The sequence below is a fragment of the Balaenoptera musculus genome, chromosome 13 (assembly GCF_009873245.2).
Source record: "Balaenoptera musculus isolate JJ_BM4_2016_0621 chromosome 13, mBalMus1.pri.v3, whole genome shotgun sequence".
NCBI classification, from domain to species: Eukaryota; Metazoa; Chordata; class Mammalia; order Artiodactyla; family Balaenopteridae; genus Balaenoptera; species Balaenoptera musculus.
The window spans coordinates 67382323-67407643 of NC_045797.1; the positions used below are offsets into that span (position 1 = coordinate 67382323).

At 47.0% G+C, this 25321-nt stretch overlaps 1 protein-coding gene across 1 annotated transcript in view; it reads left to right on the forward strand.

Annotated features, from left to right (window-relative positions):
- ALK (ALK receptor tyrosine kinase) overlaps window positions 1-25321 on the forward strand; it is a 738293-nt gene that overhangs the window by 668706 nt on the left and 44266 nt on the right. Inside the window, exon 13 of the mRNA XM_036872826.1 lies at window positions 18045-18207. Coding sequence (XP_036728721.1) covers window positions 18045-18207 — 163 coding nt within the window. The remainder of the gene's footprint in view (window positions 1-18044; window positions 18208-25321) is intronic.

Sequence of the window (25321 nt, forward strand, 5' to 3'; positions counted from 1 at the left end):
ACCTGACCCTGGGCTGGGGGGTCTCACACATCTACTCCTCTAGTCCTCACTCTGGCCCAGGACCCGCTGCTGTTATTAGAACTGCAGGGGTGAGAGAGATGACGGGGAAGAATGTAAGCATCCCACAGCTGGTAGGAAACGGGGCCAGGATGTAGCCCTGAAGTCTGCACTCTTCAGCCAACTGAGCTACTTCGAGTATCCAATTATCCTATCAGAGGTCAGAGCTATAAATGGAAAAGAGCTGGGAGAGCGTCCCAGACGAGAGCCCCTGCCTGATCAGTAAACAAATCTGCTCCCAGCCACCCCAACAAAGGCCAGAGGAGGCTGGATAATAAGATTTTCTCCCCAAAGTTCAGCACTGTCAATTTCTGCTGGGCTGGAACAAAGGTGGCTGGTGACATTTCGACTCTCCTCCTGGCAGGCTTTCGAGCAGCTCCTAGAAATGCAAACGCCAGTTGGGTCTTCTGAAAACCGTCACTCACAAAGCTTCCAAATTTCTAAACACTCCTCACGTCCCTCAAGCCAGCCCTTCCCTCTGATGAGGGCCTGACCCTCTGGGTCTGGGGATTTCCGCGCCCCCAGCCCACGGGGCAGAGCTGAGCCGCTGGAGCATCCAGGCAGGGAATAGCCTGTCCAGGTGCTTCCCGGAACGTTCTCGGAAGCCTCTGAGTCACTTTAGCTAATCAGATGAAGAAACTGAGAGAAATGGGGCAAGTATTAAGGCTGAGAAATTACATTTGTCAGCTTTGCACATACAGTCACACTAACCAAATGGTTGGGATAATGCAATCACGGGCTGCAGAGCTCTCTCTCTTCTCTCTCTCTCTCTCTCTCTCTCTCCCCGCCGCCCCCCAGCAGTTATGACCACTAGGGGTGAGGAGGTGCATGCAGGCTCTGTCACCTTCTCTCTCTCTAAAAGCCCAGGTAAGGACAGGCAGGACCCTCCCCCAACCCCGGGCCAGATGACTCTGCCTCGGCTTCGTAACCCATCTCTCCTTCTCCTTCAAGCTTACGTATTGTGTAGGAGGGCAGGATGGAATCAGCTCAGTTTACATGCAAACAAGCCCAACCCACAGGTATCCATAACTTCCCCTCATCTGATGGCTGGGGCATGTCAGCAAACCCTCAGGTAACAGCTCGTGTTTGAGGGACTAACACAAACACAGACAAAGGAGAGAAAACTGCCACCTTTGAAAATCAAGGTTGAAGTAGACAGTCTCCAGGTCCCTTGCCGTCCCCAGCTCCATGGTTCTAAGAGCTGAGGGGATATGGCATAAGGGAGCCAGAGCTCTCCTTGGCCCACTGCTAATGTGCCCAGAAGTGAGGGTGACTGCAGGGTCCATTTCCACACACACTCCTATGATTCAAGAACAGATGCCAATTCCAATGAGAAAGTTTTATGTGTTTCACATAAATTGATTGGGTCTATTTCTGCTAAATGCATTATCCATTCACCACAGAACAACTATTAGAGTTAATAGAATTTGTAGCTAGAGCCATTATGCTCCAAGCACACCCTTCTGGGGATGACAGCATTATTGGAAGGCAGGCTTCACAGGGCCTGGCCTCGCTCACTCAGAACTGTCTTCTCACTCACTGTGGGTCTTTGTTTCCATCGGAGCCTTTCGCATCTGCAAGCCCAGCCAAGCTCATTTCAGCGGCATACCCCAATAGTGAAGATTTACCCAGTTCCTAAAGAAATACATGTATCTCATCCAGTTCCAGAAAATCCTATCATCTTATCAGCTGCTGGCATTGCAGACAACCTCATGCCAGGTTGGAGGTACAGAGGGAGCTGGCATCCCTGCTTTAGCCGTGGCTCTTTACTGTGTGTCAGTTTTGAAGGCAGGAGGCCCCCAAAGCTTTGGGAGGACAGGCAACAAGTAAAGATAGAAGCCCCACTCACTCCAGGGGGACCTCAGAATAGACTCCTAAGTTCACTGTATCGTTAACACCTTCTTCCAGAAATAACCAGTGACGATCTGGGACTGCATGAATGCAGCAGCGAGCAGGTCGGCTGTTGGGGACCTAGATCTGGCCCAGGGTTTCTCTGTGTCCTCACGTCATCTGCTTCTGGTTACCTGGCTGGGGGAGGGAGGACCCACAAGCGCTCCTTGTTAAAATGCTGATTCCTGGGCCCCACAGACCTGTGGAATCTTAATGTCTGAGAATGAGAGGTCAAGCTCTGCCTTTTTAACAAACTCACAAGGAAAACCTGGTTTGAAACAGAGTTTAGGAACCCCGGGCTGCAGCCCGACCTCCTCGATGCAGATGGGCGTGGACCTTGGGATGGAGAGGAGGCGGGCTCGGGGCCACACAGCATCCTCCAAGGGTTCCGCTCGCAGACAGTAAGGGCCTCACCTCATGCGTCTCCTCTTCACAGCAATGATAACGACTATCACTGAGCAGTGCCGTGTGCTGGGCTCTTTCACGTGCATTATCTCATTCGCTCGTACTATAATATTACCCCCCGTTTACAGATGAGGAACTTGAGGCCCACAGAGAGGAAGTAACTTGCCCTAAGTTATACAAGTTGTGTAAAAGGCTAAAATCACATGCAAAGTAAAGTTTTCTAAGCCAAATAACATTTGGAAGGGCAAAGTTTCCTTAAAGAAACCTTAAAGGAATCCCACTGTTGAATGGGTCTTCTGGAGGAATCTCTCTTTGAAAAACCCTGAACTGAAAATGTCAGTTTTTGCTTAAACCGAGCACATAGGCATCTTCACTAATATTCCAAACAGCACACCAGGCGTACAATGCACCTCCGCACATGTAAGAAAGCTGATCATTGCAGCTAATTTGCGTCTCTCCGAGCACCCCAGCCTTCATGGGTGCACATGAAAGGCACTTCTGTCGGCACCCGTTCAACTGCAGGGAGCACCTCTTTGAGAGCTGGGCCGACATGGGGCTGTAGATATAATCCTTGGAACCCGTTTGGGCACTGGCCGTTTCCCTGCTCAGCTGGCCCGCTGTTTAACCATGTGCTGCGCGTTCTCTCTTATCCACTGATTTTAGATTATCACCTATTTATAGCCAGAGTACTAGTGATAACGCATGAAGCACCAGCTCTAACAAGGCTCGTGGGCCCCCAGTCACTGCGGCAGGCTCGGCGCCCTCCCAATTAGGATGTCACTCTTCATTTGAGTGCAGCTCCCTTCCCCAGGAGCTAGCGCGGCTGTGCTCCAGGGAGAGAGGTAGCTTGGAACTAATTCGTGACTCACAATCCCCGTTACTCATGTTAACAAGTCCCTCCCGGAGCAAGAGGCTTTGCAAGCTGGGGAGCCAGTCAGCATCCCCAGGAGGTGGCCGACACCAAGGCCCAGGGGCTGCTTGGTGGCCGAGGGAGAGACAGCACTTCCGCAGGGACCCGGTGATGGTGAGAGGGAGGAACTGAAGGCTGGATAAGAAGCCACGCTCCCTGAGCAGAGCACCCACTGGCAGCAGAGCTTCATGGGTCTGCAGACGGCCCCCTTCCCTCTGCACCCCCGTCTCCAGCTGTTAAGCACACTCGGTGTCTCTTATGTGATCCTTACAGACTCTCCCCGCCAGTCCCCAGGAGAGACATGACAGTCCAGCTCCCAGCCCTGCCACCTACTTAAAGCCACTCACTTCTCCTTTCTGTGCCTTTGTTTCCTCACATCCAAAAAATGGCGCTTATGTAGTTAGGGCTTCCATCTCATAGGTTTGAGGAAAGGATCACATAAGTGAATCGGTGTCAAGGGCTTAGAGAGGTGCTTGACCCAAAGTGAGCTGGGTCAGCTACATGAGCTGCTGTTATTTTCCCCATTTTAGAATTGGGGAGACAGAATCAGAAAGGTTATGTGGCTTACCTCACCAATCAGCTGCAGAGCCAGGGTTCCCACTCAAGCCGGCTCACCCCAAAGTCTTCCCGCTCTAGCCCCATGCCCATTAAGAACAATCCCAGATACCACCCAGCTGCTGACCGCGGTTAGGGAGAAGCTCTTGCTACATCCAGACTGGCTACATCCATCTTCTCTTTCCACGAGGAGATTCAGCTCAGCATTCAACACAGAAAACCTCATTGCTTTCCAGTTAATGTGTTCACAATTCCCTGAATCTCTCTCCTAGAAAAAAAAAAAAAAAATCACATCGAGCTGAGTTTAATTTAACAGGCCTGTGTTGGTGCCTGCTCCGTGCCCTGTCCTGTGCTGGGTGCCTTGGGGCCTGCAGCTGGGAACAAGCCAAAGTGCCCCTCATGAAAAATGTACCACCCAGAGCGGGGCTCACATAAGCCTGACATGAAGCCACTGTTACCCCAGTACAAGGGAGTCTCTGCATCCCTTTTCAGGTGTCCAATTCTGATCACAGCTGGAATTAGGACAGGTGCCCCCACTCCCCGGCTCTGCCCTTATCCTGCCCTGGATGGTGAAAGGGTCTCCATCCAAGACTGATGCATTGCAAATTATGCTGAACTGATCATCATTTTTGAAAAGAAATCCAGTGTCCTTTGAGAAAGCAAGGAGTCAACAGTGTACTTCATAACTGCCCGGCCCTGGGCCCCACGGGAAAAACAGCGCAGCAGCCTCCAGCTCTGGCAGACTCAAAAATGCTTCACGAACCTCCAGTCTAATACGACGTGCTGGTTGGCATTACGGCGAAGCTGCAGACAGAATGCCTTCACACCATGCCGAGGTTCCTCTTAGTAGCAGAGAGGACCCATTGCCTTTCTCTCTCCTGGCTGGCCTGAGAAAACATGTTGTTTTTCCCGTTTGTTTTAGTGAAAGATGACATAAGTGAGAGACAATAAATGACCTGGGAACTCTGAGCTCAGCACGCCTCGATTAAGATCATTTAGCTCCAAGACTAGCAGGACTCAAAGGCCCCTCCATCAGTGCAGGTGCATTAAGCACTTGTTATTTGGGAAGTCCACTTTTAATTATCGTCCTTCTCTCAGACTTGCTTGTTCTGCCTGCAAAATAACCCTGCATCCCCTCGGAGCCTATTCAGCTCTTTACTTGTTGCAGCAAAGCTTCAGTGATCCTGGACAGAGAGGTTTTTTAAAATTTATCTGGGCCCAGAGCTGGACAGTGGAACTACAGGGGAGAAAGGCTGAAATGCTAACTCTAGATCCCAAAAGGCGGTTCCTCCCTGCTTGCCCCTACATTGCCAAGAGGAAAAGGAACAAGAGGTGGAATCACCTTAGCCATCACTGAGTCAGGGAGAAGAGAGAGGGCACAGGGAATAACTGGGCCCACCAGCGCCCTCCACGCTGGGTGCTTACCAAAAAGATGAGGCCAAAGAAAGCATTGGCTTCTGGGGAGGGCTTTGGGGTATACAGATAGGTATCTATTGCTTTGTAATGAACTACCATAAAAATATAGTGGCTTAAAACAACACACATTTGTTATATCAGTTTCTGTGGGTCAAGAAACCAGGCACAGCTTAGCTGGGTCCTCTGCTTCATAGTTTCTCATAAGCTTGCATAAGATGTTAGCCAGGGCTGGGTCTCATCTGAAAGCTCAATTGGGGAACGAATTACTCCCAAGCTCACATGGTTGTTGGCAGTTCCTGGAGAAGCTGATGATGAGAAAGAGAAAGAGAGACAGAGACAGAGAAATAAGGAGTCTACTAGCAAGGTGGAAGTTACAATCTTATGTAACATAGTCATGAATATAACATCCTGTCACCTTTGTCATATTCTGTTGGTTAGAAGCAACTCACAGGTCTCGCCCACACTCAAAGGGAAAGGATTATGCAAGGGTGTGGCTACCAGGAGGTAGAGATCACTGGGGCCACCTGACAGCCTACCCGCAGTGGCTTTTGTGTGTCAGAGATCAACCAATCACCAGGAAGCTTTGAGAGCTCATTGTGGATTCTGATGGGCAGAATTCCTGGCAGCAATCTCAAGCCTCTCTGTTCAACATTCCACAGACACTTAAATATTCACTAAGTACCTACTGAGTGCCAGTCCATAGCAGAATGGAAAATGGATCAACAAAGAATCCTAGAGACCGTGGTTCCAGCTGTGGGACTTCAGGAGAGTCAAACATTCTGAGCCCCAGTTTTTTCTTTATTCATAAAGTAGTGATAATAATTACCTGCCACAGTTCTTTTTCAGAGCTGGCTATTGTAGTGAGCAAATGAGATCATTTGCTTTGAAAGGTACAAAAGAATATGCTAATATAAAATGTGTGATATTATTATTAACATTATTAAACTACATAACAGAAAAGATTGAGCCAATTCACTTGTCCCTCGTATGTTGCCTTCTATACATTTTCAGTGTATTTATAATCCTCCTCCTCCTCCACCTATGAGCTGTGCACTCTTTTATTTGTATATAAGTATGTGTTCTGGGCATATTTTTCCTTAATTTTTTTGCAAAAGTTTCAAGCACGTTCTAGTTTTTGCCCTCTTAAAGCTAACCATCTTAAGAAAAAAGGGGGCAGTATTTTGCATGTTGGGTCCTTTTGTTCAATCAATTCCCCCAACCCAGCTGATCATCAGTTTGTAGGTGAAACCCTCAAACTCCACTTGGGGGAAATATGTGACTTGGGTAAGGACATAGAAGATTGCCCCCCAAAAGACCCACTCATCAATATAAGTTGAAAGAGGGTTTCTAGTCTTTTAAAGCTTGTCAAGATCTCAGAAATAATGGGGACTCCAGAACTTTCTCCAGGGACAGCTTTTCAAACAAATCCCAGGTGGTTGGATCTGAGAGGCCTGATTTGGTTTTTATAGTGAGTATTGACAGTGACTTCATAATAATGTGAGAGTGTATTTTATTCTTTTAATTGTTATTTTTTATTAAGTGACTGACAGACTGAATGATCCAGTTCTGGGATTAATGTTCACAAGTAAGGAAAATAAGGTACAGCTTGGGCTTGTTCAGCAACCCAACTGAAAGTCAGAAAAACTCCTGGGCCTCAGAAGAGCTCCCTGAAAAAGAGGAGTATTTCTTTTCCTTCACCCAGATTTATGACTTGGAGCCTACTAACTAGTCCATTCAGTCTATCAGCTGAACGGCTCCCTCACCCATGGGGCCAGTGGCATGTCCACACTGCTAAGGGGCAGGACTCGAGTGTTTCCTTAGAGACTGCAGGGCTCCCTGCCTCTCAGTTATGTGCGTGTGGGTGTGCGAGCGTGAGTGTGTGCTGGTGTGTGACTGTGTGAAGGTGTGTGCCGGCTCCTTGGGAGCCTACCCCCTCTCTGCTGTGCAGTCATGAGTGAGACAAAATTTGCCTTTCAACACATCCATCTGTACCACCAGAACGCCTCTGGTCCACTCCATCCTATGATGTTCTAACCCTAATACGAGAACTCCAAAGGGTCAAAGATGCTTCCTTTGAAGCATGCACAGTACCCGCAGCATGTGTAAGCTCCCTCTTCTAACCCCTCAAGTGGGTTTGGCGGCTGACGTTTGGCCTACTCTCTTTTTTCTATTTTTTTTTTTGTTTGTTTTGTTTCTGTTTTTCATTTAACAAAGGTTTATTAACTATCTTCTGTGTGGCTGGCACTGTTTTAGGTCCTGGAGACAAACAGTGAACAAAATTGGCTAAGCCCCACTCTTGTAAAGTTTGCACACTAGAGGGATAAACAGGGAACAAACAAGTGTACAGATGATATAGTTTCAGATAGTGATGTGTTATGAAGAAAATAAAGCAAGTTAAGGGCACAGAGATGACTGAGCATGTGTGCTATAACGATGGGTGTTAAGGGAGAAAACTCAACTTCGTCAGGTGTGCCTCAGAGCAGAACCGGGATAATACTATTTGTTACTATCGTTAAGACCCCACTTTTTACTCCTGGGCTGGCGTGGCCTGGGGAACCTCTGAGGCCCCTCTACAACGTGACTACAGCTCTCATAAGCTCTAGAGGCCTTGACCATGAAGTGTGCAGACACAGAGCAGAGCATGGTGGAGAAAGGGGCGCACACCTGCGCTGAGCAGGCTGGGCCGGGGGAGTGACCCAGACACCTGCTCTCCTCCAAGGAAGGCAGGCTGAAGGCCACACACAGTTTCTAAAGAAGCACTGGAAACCCGGCCCCAATCCAGTCTGGCATTGCTGTTGGAGCGAGAGCAGCAGGACTGTCTGGTCAGTGGTGTTTTCTTTGCCAGGTGGGAGGAGATCTGTGTTCTAGGAAGTCTCCATCCACATTAAGTCTGATCCAGCCAATGTCCAGCAGCCCAAGGAAGTGTCCAGTCCAATAACAAAAATTACTGTATAGATGACTGCTGATGTTGGCTCGGTGGCCCTATACATGACTAGTCTCATTAGTTCAATGCCTAATGATGTCAAGACTCACATCTCTGTGATCTTTTTGGCCTTTTCCTCATGCTTGTTGCCTCATGGCCACTGCATCTCCAGGCACCATGACTGCCCTCAAGCAGGAATAAGAGAGAATTGCCTCTTCCCTTCTTTTCTCTAGTCTTACATAGTTTGTCTTCTGTCTTTGGTCCACCATTTGGTCCTACTTGCTCCCCCACTGCTTCCCTTTCTGCCCTGGACATTTGGATTCCCCCCTTTTCACGTGTCCCTGTTCTCCAAGTCATCTTAGAAGGTCCGGGACCCTGACCCAGGAGTCAGGACATTTGTTCTTCTAGCTCCTAAGCACTTGGCCACTTGGGCTGCCTGCATCTCCATCTGCCCATCTGTCAGAGGTGTTACAGTCCCAAGGCCTTATAAGGATTTCACCCTTCATGATTTAGAACCAAACAATAAGCAAGAACTAGTAAGAATAAAGCAGTGAGGGGTACTGGCCTCCCACGCTGTTGCCTCTCTCCCAGGAGCCAGTGGACTTTACAACAGGAGGTACCAGACCAGGGTTTTCTCTCCCAGGTCTGTGGACAAGAGCAGATGAGGGCAGAAATCAATGACTCTTCAGGCCTGAGTGTGGCAAGGCTGGTATTTGAAACGCTGCTACTTCCCACTTAAGCCTCAGAACCAAATCCATTAAGTGTAACCCCCAGATGGGTGAGTCTGCAGCACCCATCTCGATATCAAATACTTTATTAACACAACTCTGGCCTGAAGCCAACTTGGGAATAACCAAATTAGCCCTGAGGCCTCCCTTAACTTAATTTTTACAGCTCTGCTTTCAGGATAGCGTTTTTCCTGTGACCTTTCCTCTCTCACGTGTTACTCACTTTCCCTCAGGGAGCAGGGGGTGGCTGAGAACACAGCACAGACGCCGTCACAGGAGGCATTAAAAACTGCCTCAGATCGCCAGGCGTCAGAGCTGTTTAGGGTAATTCAGTCCTGAAAGCAGCTTTTATCTCAACAGCCCAGATTTGCTGCCCTATTGATGGGGAGCCGGCTTGTTCAGAGGTTTCTCTTCGCGAAGGGATGTCTGCCTCCCAGCAGAGAGGGATGTGGGCCTCTGGTCTTTGTTCCCCAGGAGACCTCAGCTTTTGCAGGCATCCTGCCCGTCTAGAGGAACTGCGTGAGGGTCTAGGGAGACAAAGATGTAAAAGTGAAGAAGAGATTATACGTGTGAGCACGTCTAGTACAAAAGACAGAGCTGGTATTATAATTGTTGTTGTTACCCCCTCCTAACTTCTCATCATCAAAATAGAACAAGAGAGAAATGACCAGAAAGCTACACATGAGTAAACGAGGTGTGTGTGTGTGTGTGTGTGTGTGTAGATGCAAACAAATTCAGTCTGAGAAACAAACTAGAACAACAAGGAAAATTCATCACTGAAAACTGTGTTGTAAAAAGAGTAAATGTGATGTTCCCCTCCTCACTTAGTCTCTGTAACCACAGGCCATTTCTTTAACTTTTCTACATGGTTGCCTATCTTATGAGATAAACGTAACAGTTCTTCCCCCTTCCCTATCTACTGACCTAACATGGTTTTAGGAAGCTAAGCTCACTGGAGGATGGAGATGCACCATCAATGTACTGTAATTAAGTACGTTGAAATTGAGGGACTAAAGATTCCCAGTCCTGTTGGTTCAGAATCACAGCAGCATCCTTTTATCTGAGGATAGAAGATACTTCTAGTACCTTCCACCATCCACCAAATATAAGTACCAAAATATAAATACATTCCAAAACTCTGAAATAAAGGTTTTTTGTAGCTAGCTGCCCCTCAGTCTGATGCACAGAGAGGTGTCGGGCCCTTCTCATGCCCTCACCCAACATTAGGTACCAAATAAGATAAATCAGAGAACATCCTGAACCACTAAGAAAGCATACCCGACAGTAGAGAGAGAGGACAGTGAGTTAATATAAAATATTTATCTCTGCAGCCGTTTAGGAAAGGGTCAAATAGCCCTAAACAACTTAAGTCCAAGTGGCACTATCAAGAGGAAGTTAAATTATACTTAATGGGCTGTATCCAACAAAGAGGCAGAATATGATGTAACAGCAAGTTCTAGGCCATGGTCAATGGGGATGTCCCTGAGGTGAAATCTGAAAAACCCTGCAGTCTCAGGAGTAGAAATACAGGTGAGGAGCCTGACCAGAGAGATGGTATAAAGGAGCTAATCACAGCAGATGATGTCAAGTGATTCCTAAATTTTAAAAAATTTTAAGGATTCTGGAGAGATGGCAGTGATGGCAGTAACAGCATAGGTTTTTTGGTTTTGTTTTTTTCTCTCTCTGAATCCCTATGCAAAAATCAAGGAAATGTGTATCAAAACTGAAAACCCATGTATATTTACAACAAAAAATTTTTTGAAAATATATTCCCCTCCAACCCCAAAATACAAGTGAGTGAAGACAAAGCACCAACAACCATAAGATCTGCATAGTATCAGCATCTGAACAAGGGAAAGAGAAGAAAAGCAACAGGCTATCTTACAAACCTGAGAACAGCAGAACCCCCAAATAGCTGACAGGTATTTGCTGGAAATGACAGACAATCTGAAAATAGCTACTGAAACTAGGAGAGTTCTTCCCCAACCCAGTGGTGTGTGAGAGCAAGGGGCCTTTGGTGAGATCTGAAGGAGCTAGAAGAGTCTGGCCACTGAGCATCCTTTCCAGGAAATGACCCACACTGAGAAGAAATTTCTAGGACTGAAATCAGTATTGACTAGGATAGGGATAATAGAGACCACAAAAAGAGAAGATATCCAGATTCAAGTGGGGGAAAGAAATAGAGCCAGAAACATCGGAAAGCAAACTGCCATATTTTTTAACACTATATGAAAATTAAAAAAGAGTAAAGGGAGCTGTGTAAAGTTAGAAAATCTCCTGAATCCTAAAAGTTCTAGCAAATTAATTTTATGTTAAAATGCATAAGTATCAAGATCGAACCCCATCCAAATTACAATAAGAATTTTAAAAGAGCAGAGAGGACAGAATAACATCCCTACAGAAAAATAAAAGCATACCAGAAAGACAGGCCCACAGAGGAGATAACAATTGTAAACTATTTCAAAATGAGTTAACAGACAAGAAAACAATGAACATAACATAAATCATTATTATAAAAATCAGAAACTAGATGGTAGAACTCTCTAAAGAATTTGAAATAAAAGGAAAAAATAATTTCAGAAATGAAGACTAAATTAGAAGGTATGCAAAAGCAAATAAACATAACAGTTAATGCCTTATGAGAAATAGAAGGTGAAAAAAGAAACTTTTTTAAAATCAAAAAGATGATATACATCAAAGAGAGGCAAAGAAGATCGAACACACAGATAACAAGAGTGCCTGAAAAAGAAAACCAAAGAAGGGGGACAAAACAAATGTTTAAAACTATAATTCAAGAAAAATGTTCTCATTGAAACTACTTATTAAAACAGCATATCTGTATATCTGAGAATATTGACTCAGATTGAGCAATACCAAAGTATCAATATATTATAGTAGAATTGCTATACCTTAAGGAAAAAAAAAATACTGTGGGCACCTAAGCAAAAACAGCTAATGATTTATTAAAGAATGAAATTTGGGTTATCATCAGAGTTTTTGACAGCAATACTTTATACCAGAAGAAAATGGAGTAACATATTTAATACACTCAAAAGGAAAAAATATTATCAACATTCAAGGACTCAAGGAATATTGCTCCTATGAGCCCCTCCTAAGGAATCTACTTGAAAACAAACTTCAAACAACCAAAATGACTAGAGATATATCAACATGATTGATATGGGCATTAAACATACAGTACTTACAGACTAACTAAAGGTTAAAGAGGAAAGAGTAGTATATGTAATGGCAATGTGCCCAAACAATGTAGATAGTGTTCAACTTCAAGAAATTTTAGGAGAATAGAGAGCACATATACCAAAAAAAATGTTTTTACCGATCTCAGTTTTTATATTGATTATGGTATAGTAGTAGTATTGTTACTCTGATACTATTGTGTGTATAATGGAGGATAAAGTGAAGGAGTAATTATAGAATATTCTAATTCCATTTTCACCTTTGTTCTTGAAAACCAAGACTCTCAGTGTGGAAAAAGGAATACAGATGTAATATAGAAGAGGTTAAATTAAAAACCCTGTAGTCCTGAATTTGATTTGGAACTGTCAGTGTGAACTCATGGGTATTTTGTCATATAAATGTGTGTGTGTGTGTGTGTGTGTGTGTATTTATACTGATATACATATGTATGCAACATGTATATTTCCTAGCTCTGTCCACTAAAGAAGCCTAGAAACAATCACCAACCCAGTAGCAATAAGTGTCTATAGCACCCAGATTGTATACTTAAAATACCTTTTTTCACTAAAAGAAACCAAAGCTTTTGAAAAAATGGCTGAGCCCAGGTCTGGGGAAGGAACATTTCATCATACCAGATAGCAAGGAAGCAAAAGAACTCAGGAAGCTACCACTGACCAAAAATGTGACGATTTGAGCTTCTAAGGAATAATAATTATGATTAATTAAAACTCAAAATATGTTTAAATTCATGTATTCATAATGATATACAAACAACTAATTAGTCAACTTCAGAGGATGATAGAGGACCAATTCATTACCTTGAATACTGCAAATAAGGAGAAAGAATTGAGCATTTATCCTGCCTTTCCTATATGAACTATACCACTGGGTAACAACATAGTAGGTAAGAGGAAGCATCTCTTTATAAATATATGTCAACTAATAAATAAGGAAAAAAATATATAATTTGAATATCATTATTTTGCAACTCCCAATAAATAAACGAACCTAGGCATTACGCTTCAACAACTGTTAACATCAAAAAAAGACAGCAATAATCAGACATTGATCTTGTATCTAGAAGGGGATGCTACTCCATTGTTTAAAGAGTTGAAATGTTTTAACCTCACAATGGCAACGATATGTATATTGCTTTCATTTTGCCCCAGTAAGGAGAACAAGTTATTAATTTTCATCATGTACTCACAAGAAGGGTTACTTTCTCCAATTTATAATAAAGAATAGTGTCATATACATTTATGGATGGTGAATGATTATATTTACTTGGATTTTTGGTCATTATTTTGTTTAACAAGATCTACAGTTGCCATCAAAATGGTTCAATATGCCACAGCTCCCATGAAGTTCAGCTCAGTCAACAGATATGGATAAAACTGAGTTCCATGGATCAGAATAAAAATGGTATATTAGATCCACAAGAGCCATTGAGCACTCTTCTGTGGCACAACCATATAGGCCTTTGATGTGAGGCAGATCCTTATTATTGTGATTAATAATGATAGCTGAGAACTTGTTTTCCTTTGTATCACGTTTTATTTCTTTGCATTCAATTGAGCAGATGAGATGGCTTAGCAACAGTAATAAAACCAGCACAATCACTACCTAGCCTATTTTTTTAACATTGTGCTGTGTATTACTAATTGATTTGTCTCTTCTTGGAGGGTGCTGCAATATACTTAAAATGAAACCCAGTGCTTAATGGATTTTTCTTTACTCAGCTGTCTATAACCAATCAGTATTTTGACGTTTGTGGGTTCTTTATACAATATAGCTGTGAGTATTAAACTAGGTTTCCAGTGGGTGGTATAATTAAGAACAAGATAAAGCAGTTCTTGTCTTTTCTCTCTCATAAATGAGTTTTAATACAATAGTTGTTTTTTGTTTGTTTTTTAAGTAAGAGAAGAGGAAAGAGCCGGGTTTCCTCCCTCCCCTGCTCCCAATCCAGGCTCCTCCTTGGGGGCCATTTAGTCCTCCTACAGCTCCGCAGAGCCTCAGGGATCAATGTAGAGTCTCAGCTGGGGAAATGTGAGGACCCTTGAACTCTCAGACTGGCAACTTGGCGTCAAGCCCACCTCGCTGCTGGTCTCACTGTGACCTTGATCTTCTCTTTAAAAGCCAAGATTTTCCCTTGTTGCTTATTACCCAGTCCCTCTCGTATGTCTCCTTGCTGATCTTGTAAACATTGCAGTTACTAGATTTCCCTTTTGACACCCCCTGGCTCCCCGTGGCCTCTCGGGGGACCAGAGTCCTGACACTGAGCACCTGTTTTCCCTGGTTTGTGCCCATGACCCCCCAAAGTGCACACTCTGCTAGGCTAAGCTACTGTGGGACTTTCTGAGGGTGAGGGTCTACCTACCACATACCCTGACCAAACTCCTCTCCCCTCACAGTGGCCTGCCTACTCTCTGGTCCTGAGCAAACTTGGTCGGGTTTAACTGAGATCTGGGCTCATAGATTTAAAAAGGGGGGAAAAAAAAAAAAACAGACTTGCAGAAAGGTTCCATGAGGATTTCATGGTGATTGTAGCACCTTTTCAAGTCTTGAACTTAAACTCAGAAGATCTATGTTTAACTCCTAGCTTGACTGATTATCCACTCTGTTTACAGCAGGCTGGCTCTCCTGGAAAAGTTGTCATATAATGCAAATATTGTCCTCCCTCCACCATGGCCCCAACCTAGTATCTACTAATCTGAATCTTCAGGGCTCTGGAATCTGTATTTTTTAAGGTCCTCAGGTGGTTTGGGAACCACTGAATTCAGATATCTCCAAGGTCCCATCTTGCTGTGGCATTCTGTGATGTCTATGAGATTCCAGACAGAATGAGCAAAGAGAACCAACAGGATGAAGCTTTAGTAAGACAAGCCCACACACATCAGAAGCAGGACAGCCCTTCACAATGGGCAATAAACTCAGAGACCCCATACCCCCAAGAAGTGCTGCTGGTGGGACACAGAAATTAATTCCAAACAACTTTGGGCAGATTTATGAGAGGCAGAGCCATCCAAGGGAGCAGGGAGGACCACCATGCCTCGAAGGCTGTGGGAGCAACAGAATTCCGGCTGGATGAATCATGGGTTTGACCTGGGATGGCAAATCCTCTATTCCCATGGAATCCACTTCAGAAAGAATTCCCGCTCTGGACCTTTCCATCAGCAGTTGCTGAAAATGAAAACAGAACTTTGTGCATAGAAACCACCTGAGACTAATATATGTCCACTGAGTTGGGAAAATACTGGTCCCTTTATTGAGAAACAGCCCTAGAGTCCCTTCTTTATGACCTGGGGAACATAAATCTTGAGTCTGGGTGTCTCTGCTTCCTTACAGTCAAAAACTGAGCAGGAAGTTACACACTTTTTAAACTATATTCACTATGCATCTCTAATGCATAATGTTGTTCTAAGCACTTTGCTTAGGTCATCATTTAATACTCACAGCATGTCTAAGTACTAGGTGATATTGTCTCCACTTGTTCAGATTAAGAAATTGAGGCTCAGAGAGGCTATAGAGTTTACCCTAGTTCTCATACCTCATCAGAGGTAAAATCCAATGAGAAAATTTGGCCCATCTGGATCCAAAGCCCATTCCCCTCTTCCTACCTCGTTAGATGCCCAACTTGGCCAAGAAGTAGAAGCCCACCCTCTCTGGGAACATCTCAGAACCTTCAGAACAATGTTAGGCGAGGCTGAAGTTAGAAGAAGGTCCTGCTGAAGGACATGCTCCGGTAGGGTACCGAGCCCATGCCTTCCTTGAACTGTCTTCCTCGAACTGTCTTCCTCAGCACACTCTTCAGGGGAAAAAAATACATATTTATATTTATGTCTAAATTCTTTAATTTCCAGGACTGAATTAACTAAGTGAACCATCATGCTTCTGCCCCAGATTGATAAGGCTGCCCCCAAACCCAGGCTGCTCGCTTATAGGCACAGACTGAACCTGCAGAATAGGCTTCAAGGATCTAGAGACCACGGGGAGGAGTGTATTTTTTAACTTCTTTTCTGAGCTGTTCTTTTTTCCCTGCTCCTATCGTCATCCCCAACTCACTGAGTTTAAATTCCTAGGTGCCGTTGACGGAGGGATCCATATACACAGAAACCCTGTCCGCATTTCCCATTGTCAGGAACAGCACCAGCCTTGGGTGCAGGCAGGTGTCAGTGACACAGCTCACATTTTTAGAGTTTTGGACTTTACAATGACCTTTCACACCCCTCGCTTTCTTTAATCCTCATGGCAACCCAGCCCCTTTCACAGGCAATGGAACACGATCAAGGTCCCATAATCAACAATGATGAAGCTGCTCCCAAACTCAGATGTTCGTGCTGATTTCGAAGCCCGAATCCTTTCCGCTTCTCCCCTCTGGCACAGCCCACACATGTGATTTGAACACTGGAGAGGGTGAAAGGACATCTGGCCAAGAGAGCTCTGCTGAAATGCCTCCAGTAAAGAGTTAGTCCTTTGAATTAACAGGTTACCCCTTATCATACAAATAGATGAGAAAATTAACAATCAGCCATTCACACCAAAGACGAATGGATTCATCACCTTCTTGCCCTTGAAACAACCTTCAGAAACCGAATAGAAACCAACATCTTCATTCGAAAAAATGAAGCCAAGAAAGGTATTGAGCGCTCAGTATTGAGTAGCTGTATGCATGGGAACCCCAACTAGAGCTTCGGTCTCCCGACCTCAGCTCTGGGGCAGTGTCACAAAAGCCCACCACAGCCAGCCCGGTTTTCAGATTATCAAAACTGCCCAGTGTAATCTCAATCTGATTGCTAATAATTAGCAACCCAAATTAACCTTTCATTTTTGCATCAAGTTAGTTGAAAGTCATCAAAAGAATTTTATGCTTTAGCAAACAAAACTATATACACCCAAATTAATTTTTTCATAATTTTCTGTAGGTAGAATTCGACTTAATCACTTTAAAGGGAAATAATTTCTTCAATCTTATAATGAGATTTTTGTATTTTAAGTAAAAGTGATTTATCAAGAGCACATTTTTTTGGGAAGTTTTTATAGGTTGTAAACATGTTAAAATTCCTGCCAGGATGAAATCTGACAATTCCCCAAGGTCCAGCCAGGCTCAAAGATAGAAAGTTTGGAAGGAATGGCGCAGTGGCAGTGGAGGGGTGGGGATGTGCTGGGTGTTCCTGAGGCACCCCCAGAAGGCCACCTAAGAGCATGGGGTGCTCCGGGTGAGGACAGAGCACCAGGAAGCGGTGAGGGGCTTGGAAAAGGACCTGCACCAAAGGCAGATGTGACCTGTTTCCCATTTTTTACACTCTCTGTTACATAGAGAGCCTGAGAGCTGCTTCTAGTGCATTTCCAAACCCAACCAATGTGGGGGAGGAGGGCATGGAGCCGATTCTGGGTCCACTTTACTCTTTTGATCTTCTCCAAGCTAAGAAGATCCTATATGCAGATATCAAACTTTCGGAAGCGGGTTATATCCAGTCACAATAGCACAGATTGAGCACCTGTTGTTTGCCCAGCACTGTGCTGGACTCAATGAGAAACCAGGAGAGGACCTGGCCACCGCCCGCCTGTCTCACCTGAGAGGGGTCTTCTCTCCCTCCTCAGAACCTTCACAGTGCAGTGTTAGCCAGACCCTCTTGAGGCTCTTTTCTGTTACTGTCCTGTCTTGTTGCAGCCCTTTGGGTCTCCCTTTAGTAGGCTGTAAGCTTCTTTAGGCCAGGGTCCAAGTCTGCTCCATTTGTGTCTCTTCCTTAGTATCTATCTGGTCCAGGGCCTGGCACACAGTAGATCCTCAACAGAAGTTTCCAGTTCAAATGACTGATTAGTGTTTCTTGCCCCGACATGGGTGCCATCTTGGAACGTGGGTTTGGCCCCATGGAGCGGACAGCTCAGAGGCAGCAGAGGGAGGCCCACGGAGGAGGGAGGGCCAGGCCAAGTGAGTGATCGCCTTTCCTCTTGTGTGCAGTTCACTGGCTGTTCACCACATGCGGGGCCAGTGGGCCCCACGGCCCGACGCAGGCCCAGTGCAACAATGCCTACCGGAACTCCAACCTGAGCGTGGTGGTGGGGAGCGAGGGCCCCCTGAAGGGCATCCAGACCTGGAAGGTGCCAGCCACCGACACCTACAGGTGGGTATGGGGGAGGGGGAGGGCAAGGGGCAGATCCACCCTCCCGAAGAGGACTGGGGTCCTGCCGTTGGGTGCATGCCTGCTCTCCTGGGGTGCCCGGGCAGGCCAAGGCTCCGAGGCCACAGACTCTGGCCCACATTGGAGTGTAAGGGCTGGCGATGGGGAGATTTGGGATAATGGAATATGGCAAGAAAAGAAGCTGTGTCCTCTGTCCTCAAGAAGCCCACAGACTCATTTGTGGAGATGATATGCATGCATGCACCAGCTTCAGAACATTCTTTAGCTTTATTAATAACTATAATTATAGTGGGCTGTTCTTTGAACTTCATGCTGTTCAAATGAGGCAATGAATGTCAAAGTGTTTGGGAGACAAAAGTATGATACACATGAAAGATGATTCCTTATGCTTGAGCCTCCTTCCCTGGGCCTTCATTGTTTGCAAGCAAAGCAACTATTCTGGAACTCTTATCCCAGGCCCAACCCCACACTGTTCCACCAAAGCCAGGCCAGGCTGGAGGGAGGCCCGACTCCAACGGGCACTCAGCTAAGCGAAGCTAATGGCAAGGCCTAGACCAGTGGTTCCTAACCTTGAGCGGGCATCGGAATGACAGGAAGGCCAGTTAAAACAGAGGTTGCTGGTTCCACTCGCGGAGTGTATGATTTTATAGGTCTGGAGTGGGGTCCAAGAATATGAATTTCTTTTTCATGCTAAACATTTTTACATTAATGAAGCAAATATGACAAAACACTGACATTTATTGGATGCAGGTTGAGGAGGGAGACACCAGTGGTACTCACTGTACTCATGGTATCCCTCCATATTCATTCATTCACCGAGAATATGAATTTCTAGCAAGTTCCCAGGTGACGCCGATGCCGCCGCTGGGTTAACCACAGCCCATGCTGTCATCCTTGCTCAGCTCGATGCCGTGGGCAAGGCCAGTGCCACAATCCTTGTTTTACAGTTGAGAAAACGGAGGCTCAGAGCATCAGGAGCTTCCCACGGCCACATGGTCAAGAAATGGCCTCCAAGCCCAGACTTCGGGGGCACAGCTCTGTAGAGGTTCCTCCCACCGCACACGGCTGGGCTGTGTAAACAGGAACCATCATAATCATGCTGTCATTTGTGCAGATGCCCCCTAGAGGCTGAACACAGTGGGAAGTGAGCTGCTTCCCCTCCCGCAGCCCCCAACCCCCAGCACATCCTCAGCCCCCTGGGAAGGAAAGGGGCTTCTCAGGTTGCCCTGTTTTCCACACATTCCCACCCCTGGGACTTCAGTGTAAATGCGTTCCGGGGAAAGCCCTAAGTGCTTTTTAAATGACATTCTGGGCAGGAATGCAATAACAAGGCTTGGCTGCAATCAGATTAGCTGCTCCAGGTCCCACACATCTCTAGTAAATGGCCACAGACCTCCGGCTACCCTCGGCCCCGCCATACTGAGCAGGTCGGGCCTCCCCGTCCGAACTGGCTGACTTTCCAGGGGTCATCCGCTGTCCTAGAGAGAAGGGGATGCATGTCTGTTGAGGACCCACTAGGTATTTCTCCTCCTTTTCACAATGAGGTAGGTGTTATTACTATTGTTTTTATCCATATTCCCTTGTTTCCATATGGAGAAACGTGTCAGGAAGCTTAGCAAAAGATCTAAGGCCACTCAATCAGTGACAAAGCTGGAATTTGAACCCAGGACCCTCAGTCTCAAAGTCTGTTGGTTCTTTCCATTAAAACTCCCACTCAGGAAACAGGAAGTGGGAGGGGGCGTAGGAATCATGCAGCGCCCACCTCCAGGAAGCCTCCAGGAATGAGAGCCTGGGCGGGGAGGCCCCGCCGCCTGAAGCGGTACTGGCCAGCCCGGCCCTTGGCACAGACCGCCACATACAAAAGGCAACGTGAACAAGAAAGCAGAGGAGCTGTAAGGCAGACAGAGACCTCAGCACTTACCCCCAGCAAGACCCATGGTCCCATCCCGGCCCAGGGCGACTCCCAGGCTAGACTGGCTCGAAGTCCTCTGCGACTTACGGAGGTCCTCTTGGGCTGCGTTCCTCCTGAGATAGTGTGAATCAGACCCACTTCCAAACTCGGGCGGGTTATTTAATCTCTTGAGACTCTGTTTCCGCACCTGTAAAAGGCGAAGGTTGGGGGCTGCTAACACCTGCCCAGTTGGTTGCAAAGATCACGTACAAGCGCCTCGCACATGCCCTGCACGCGGCAGGCGCCCCCAGCCCAGCTGACTGCAGAGAAGTCCCCCGGAGGGGTGTCAGGCAGCGGCCAGACAGCATGTCCGGGAGCAGCAGCAGTTCCGGACTTCTCTGCTTCCGAGGGCTTGTTTCTGACTTCTTCAGATGGCCCCTGCCTTTTGAAAGATTTTGCCCGCCAAACTACACTTATTAAGTAATAATTAATTCATTTTCCTATTTTTTATTAATCACAGCTACATCTAAGTCTAGCCAGGTTTCTGATCTGTGTAAATTGCCACGGTATAGCCTCCCTGTGTTGCTACAAGCCCAGCCCAAATCAGAGAACTGTTTCCATTTCTCTCTTTGGAATATTGAGACTAGCTCCCAGCCCCCAGCACCGCCTGCTGAACACTCATTAGAAACACACACAGGAGCCGTTTTTCTGTTGAAGCAGGACACTTCGAAGTGCCCAAATTTGTAAAGGGGACTTCTGATCAGGACTTTTTTGAACTGGCCTGAGAAGCACCATATCAAAATGGAAGAATCAAAACCAAAATATGTTGGGTTTGGGTTTTTGTTGTTGCTGTTGACTCCTTGTTTTTTAACCCAACAAAGACTGTTACAGATATTCCTGACCCTCACCTCATCCTTGACCCTGGATGAGGCTCGGGACTTGGACAATAATGTCTATTGGTCACATAACGTCGCATCAAAGAAGCAGACCATTTAATGATTTGCTATACAGACCACATCGAAATGTCCCCAAGTCAGAATATCCAGGTTGAGAAGTCAGGTGCCCTTTTTCTGGAAGATATTTTCTCCATATTAACTAATTCTCATTTAGTAAGTGCAGTTCGTCTAGTGAGACAAACAGAGGACCCACAGGAGGATGGATGTAAAAGGTTCTTGAGAACAGAAAGGTTGGAATCATTCCTTAGGGAGTCCATCTATTCCTGGAAGAGTGTGGCGCTCAGCTAGTGCTGCCTGGCTGCAGCTTGAGGCCTGGCACGGTTATTGCTACAGTCAAGGTCTCTACCTACTGATCAGAGAGGTGAAGGAAAGCGAGCTATACTTATCAAGCACCCACTGTGTGCCACAGTGGGGCGTCATTGCCTGGGGCTTGCTCAGGGATGCATACAGGTTAAAAAAAAAAAATTCTTTTTTTAAATTAATTTTTATTGGAGTATAGTTGATTTACAATGTTGTGTTAGTTTCTGCTGTACAGCAAAGTGAATCCGTTATACATATACATATATCCGCTCTTTGTTAGATTCTTTTCCCATATAGGTCATTATGGACTACTGAGTAGAGTTCCCTGTGCTATACAGTAAGTTCTTATTAGTTATCTATTTTATATACAGTAATGAAAACACCTCCACTCTTAATTAACTGGTCATTTACCCGGTGTTCCTCTCCCATCTTCTACACCTTTGTCTGCTACCACGAAGAGGGAGAGGAAAGACAGGCCGGGAAGGAGACAGCAGGCTAAGGTGGGGCTTTAGGGGCAAAACCTAAATCTCCATCTCCTCCCCCCGCACCCCCCCCCACACACACACACACTGCTTTCCTGCCCTGGGCTTCCCCTTCCCCTGGATTTGCCACTTCCTCTATCAAAACAGGAGAGGTGTCCAGACCCGCTCCCCTCCTGCTTTGCACATCTCAGCGGACCATATTAAGCACCTGTTAGGACACTATGCCTGACACTTAAGTACATAAAGAGGTACAAGATCCAGTTTCTGCCCAAGAGGAGCCCCAGTCAGTGGCAGACGTAGGAACAAAGCATTTCGCTGTGATGTAGAAAGTACTGCGATGGAGGTTTACACACAGCCCTGTGTCAGAGGCCAGGGGAAGGGCCTGAGTTCATGGATGGCTTCCACAGGGAGACAGAAGCCTGAGTTAAGTCTTGAAGGTGATAGAGTTGTCTACGAAGACGAGGGGAGGGCCTTCCCGGGGGAAGGAGCCCCTGGGGCAAGCCAGGGCCTGCAGGAGCTGAAGCAGGACCTGGCCCTGAGGCTGGAGCCTCACCTCCCGAACTCGTTCAGCTCCTTCTGGTGCCAGCGTGATGGTGGTGGTGAGAGAAGCAAGTGGGGAGGCAGGGAGAACAGAGGGAAGGCTGGTGAGGTCATGCAGGCAAGAGTCAAATGGGGCTAAACCAGGGCAGGGGAAATGTGGCGGGAGAGGCTGAAATGTTTGGGAGGTAGAATCAGCATGACTGGAGGATTGAGTGGGTGGGATGGGGGTGAGGGGGAGCAGGCAATACCCAGGAGGATAGCCGTGCGTGGGGGGCTGAGGAAGCCAGGACAATAAGCGACAGCTCCTGTCCCAAGGAGCCTGATTGAGAAGGACAGGAAAGGATGAGGGTAACAGCGAGAGGGACACCTGATCTGGGAGATTTCCAAGTCTCGGTCTGAGGGCCCATGGAGGTGGGCGGCTAAGGTAGATCAGAACAGGAGCGTGATTGTGGGGGGTGTGCTGGGGCAGGAGCCTCAGCCTCCGCCTGAAATGGAGACGCACACTGACCGAGTCCAGCTCCAAGGCCCGGGGGGATTTAGTGCGATTCGGCGTGTGACACCCCGCACAGGGGCAGTCGCATGCAGATGTCAGCCAGCCAGCCTCTCGCTCTCCTGACTTCTTCCCCTCTTCATCCTTCTCTCCCTCCTCCCAGCCCACCTGCCTGTTCTCCAGCCTCTCCAGGGTTCCGTATCCTTCCCTGTCCTCCTCCTCCCCCAGCTTCCCATGTACACACACACAAACACACGCACACACATGCACACGTGCAAACATGCACACAGATCGTCTCTAAAAACATTCATCAAGCACAGCCCACAGCTCCTGATGACAGTTCTCACATGGTTCACTTGTTCCTCAGACATCATGTACAAGAGGTCTCAGATCCCAGCTGGAGCCAGCAAAGCCCACCAGCCAACCTGGGCCACAGCTATTCCTGACGGCCTCCATCACTCACACTAGTTTCCTCACCTGGCTCCACAGACCAGCACGTGCAGCTGGATGACACCATCATTCAAATCCACAAGCAGCCATGGAGCACCTACTGCCTGCCCGGCTCTGAGCCGGGGTGGTGTGGGGCAAGGGGCCTCCGGTTGTCTGCCGGGCACTGAATAGATGCTGCAGAACTTGTAGAGAGGACTGAGCCTCTGGAGCCTTGCAATCTTTGCAAAGACCACAGGGCAGAAAAGTTCAATAACAGTCCACGATGCCAATAAAGTCCTAAACAATTGTAGAAGAGAGTCACAAGTCATGATTCATTGCCAGAGTAATTGTGCAGATAGCCAGAGCCATGAAGAGCACAGAGCAGGGAAAGTCGAGGGAGGGGGGCAGCATTGAGCGAAGATCCATGAGCCACAGGCAGAATGAAGTTTGGGTTCAACTTCTGACACACTGTATGACCTTGAAAGTGTGCTGCCCCTCCTCTACAAGGGCCTCATCTGTTGAAGGAGGGGTTGGAGAGAGAGGTCACTGACATCTCTTCCAGCTCTGATATTCCTGGGTCAGGAAGGTGGTAGGGAACGAGTGGACGATGAGTCTTGCTCATTGGTGCCAAACTGGAATGGAACCGGGGCAGCAAGGAGCGCACGCCTCCACCGCTGACCCCCGGCGGTGTCGCCTGATGGCTCGCGTGACCCATCTGGATCATACGACTATGTACCTGCACAGAGCTCTCGCCCGGACCAAGCCCTGCACATACCCAGAGTCTCCCGTGCTCTCACAGCAGCCCTGGAGGCAGGATGGATACGCAGGGTGGACCTAACTATTCTGATCTCACAGAGGAGGAAACCGAGACCCAGAGGACGGAAGGGACTCACTCAAGGTCCCACTGGGTGTTAGAGGCAGAGCCCAGAGCAGGTGTGGAAGAGAAATGAGGTGCTTCCTGCTTCCCCAGGTGGGGTCCTCTCACTCCTTCCCCCCCTCCACCGCCCCCGGCAGCCCCACCAAGTGTGCCGCCGACACCGCCATCACGCTGCACACCAGCTGTGCTCTCCTTCCAGGGTCCGGCAGGCAGCCACTTTGATTTGCAGCTAATTCTTTATTTTAAAAAGATTCACAACTCCATTACATCAGGTAACAATAGCTCACAGTCAATAATACAAAATGCAAACCTGATAAACATCCATTCTGACGAGGGGACATGGATTTAGATGAAGACAGACAAACAAATTACAGCATCAGCTCGCTGAGAACAGTATCCTGTAACTTCCAGTAAACAGGAATCGCTGCGAGTCATTTTCCCCACCTGAGTGGCAAGTATATTAATTTGTTGTCATTTGTCAACCATCAAAATAAGTTGTTTACAAGGCATGGGAAAAGGCTTCAAAGATTCAGGCTGAGGTTATTATTCTGGCACAAGTTTGTGTAACGTGATTCGTACAGTGCGGGGGTCTTCAGAAGCGCCAAGGCTGGCCCTATGCTCCCACTGGCTCCCTGTGGAAGTAGGTCCTGGGTGAAACTGAACACCCTTGACCCTGGCTCCTCGGCCACACCCTGCTCCACATATTGCCCTGCTCTCTAGAATCCGGGGCCTTATTCACTCACCCCCTTATGCCTCTCAGAAGTCACCCCAGGAGAGGAGCAGACAGGCTCCCCCAGGGGTACATCAGCACAGCAGTTACTATTTGTTACTCACTAGCTACCCTCCAGGGGCTGAACTAGGCCCCTTATAAGGGGCATTATCTCATAGAACTCTCACAACAACCTTTTAAGGTAAATATTCTTATCCCCCTTTTATAGATGAGGAAACTGGAGCTCAGAGAGGGTACATAAACTACCCAAGGTCACACAGCTGGCGAGTAACAGAGCCAGAACCAGGAGAGGTAAGCAAGGTGCCTTGGACACGAAAGTTCAGGAGGCTCTGGCTCTCAATGTTGACCAAGTGTAAGGCCAACACCTGGGCGGGAGACGTCTCACCCAGTTCCTGGCCCCG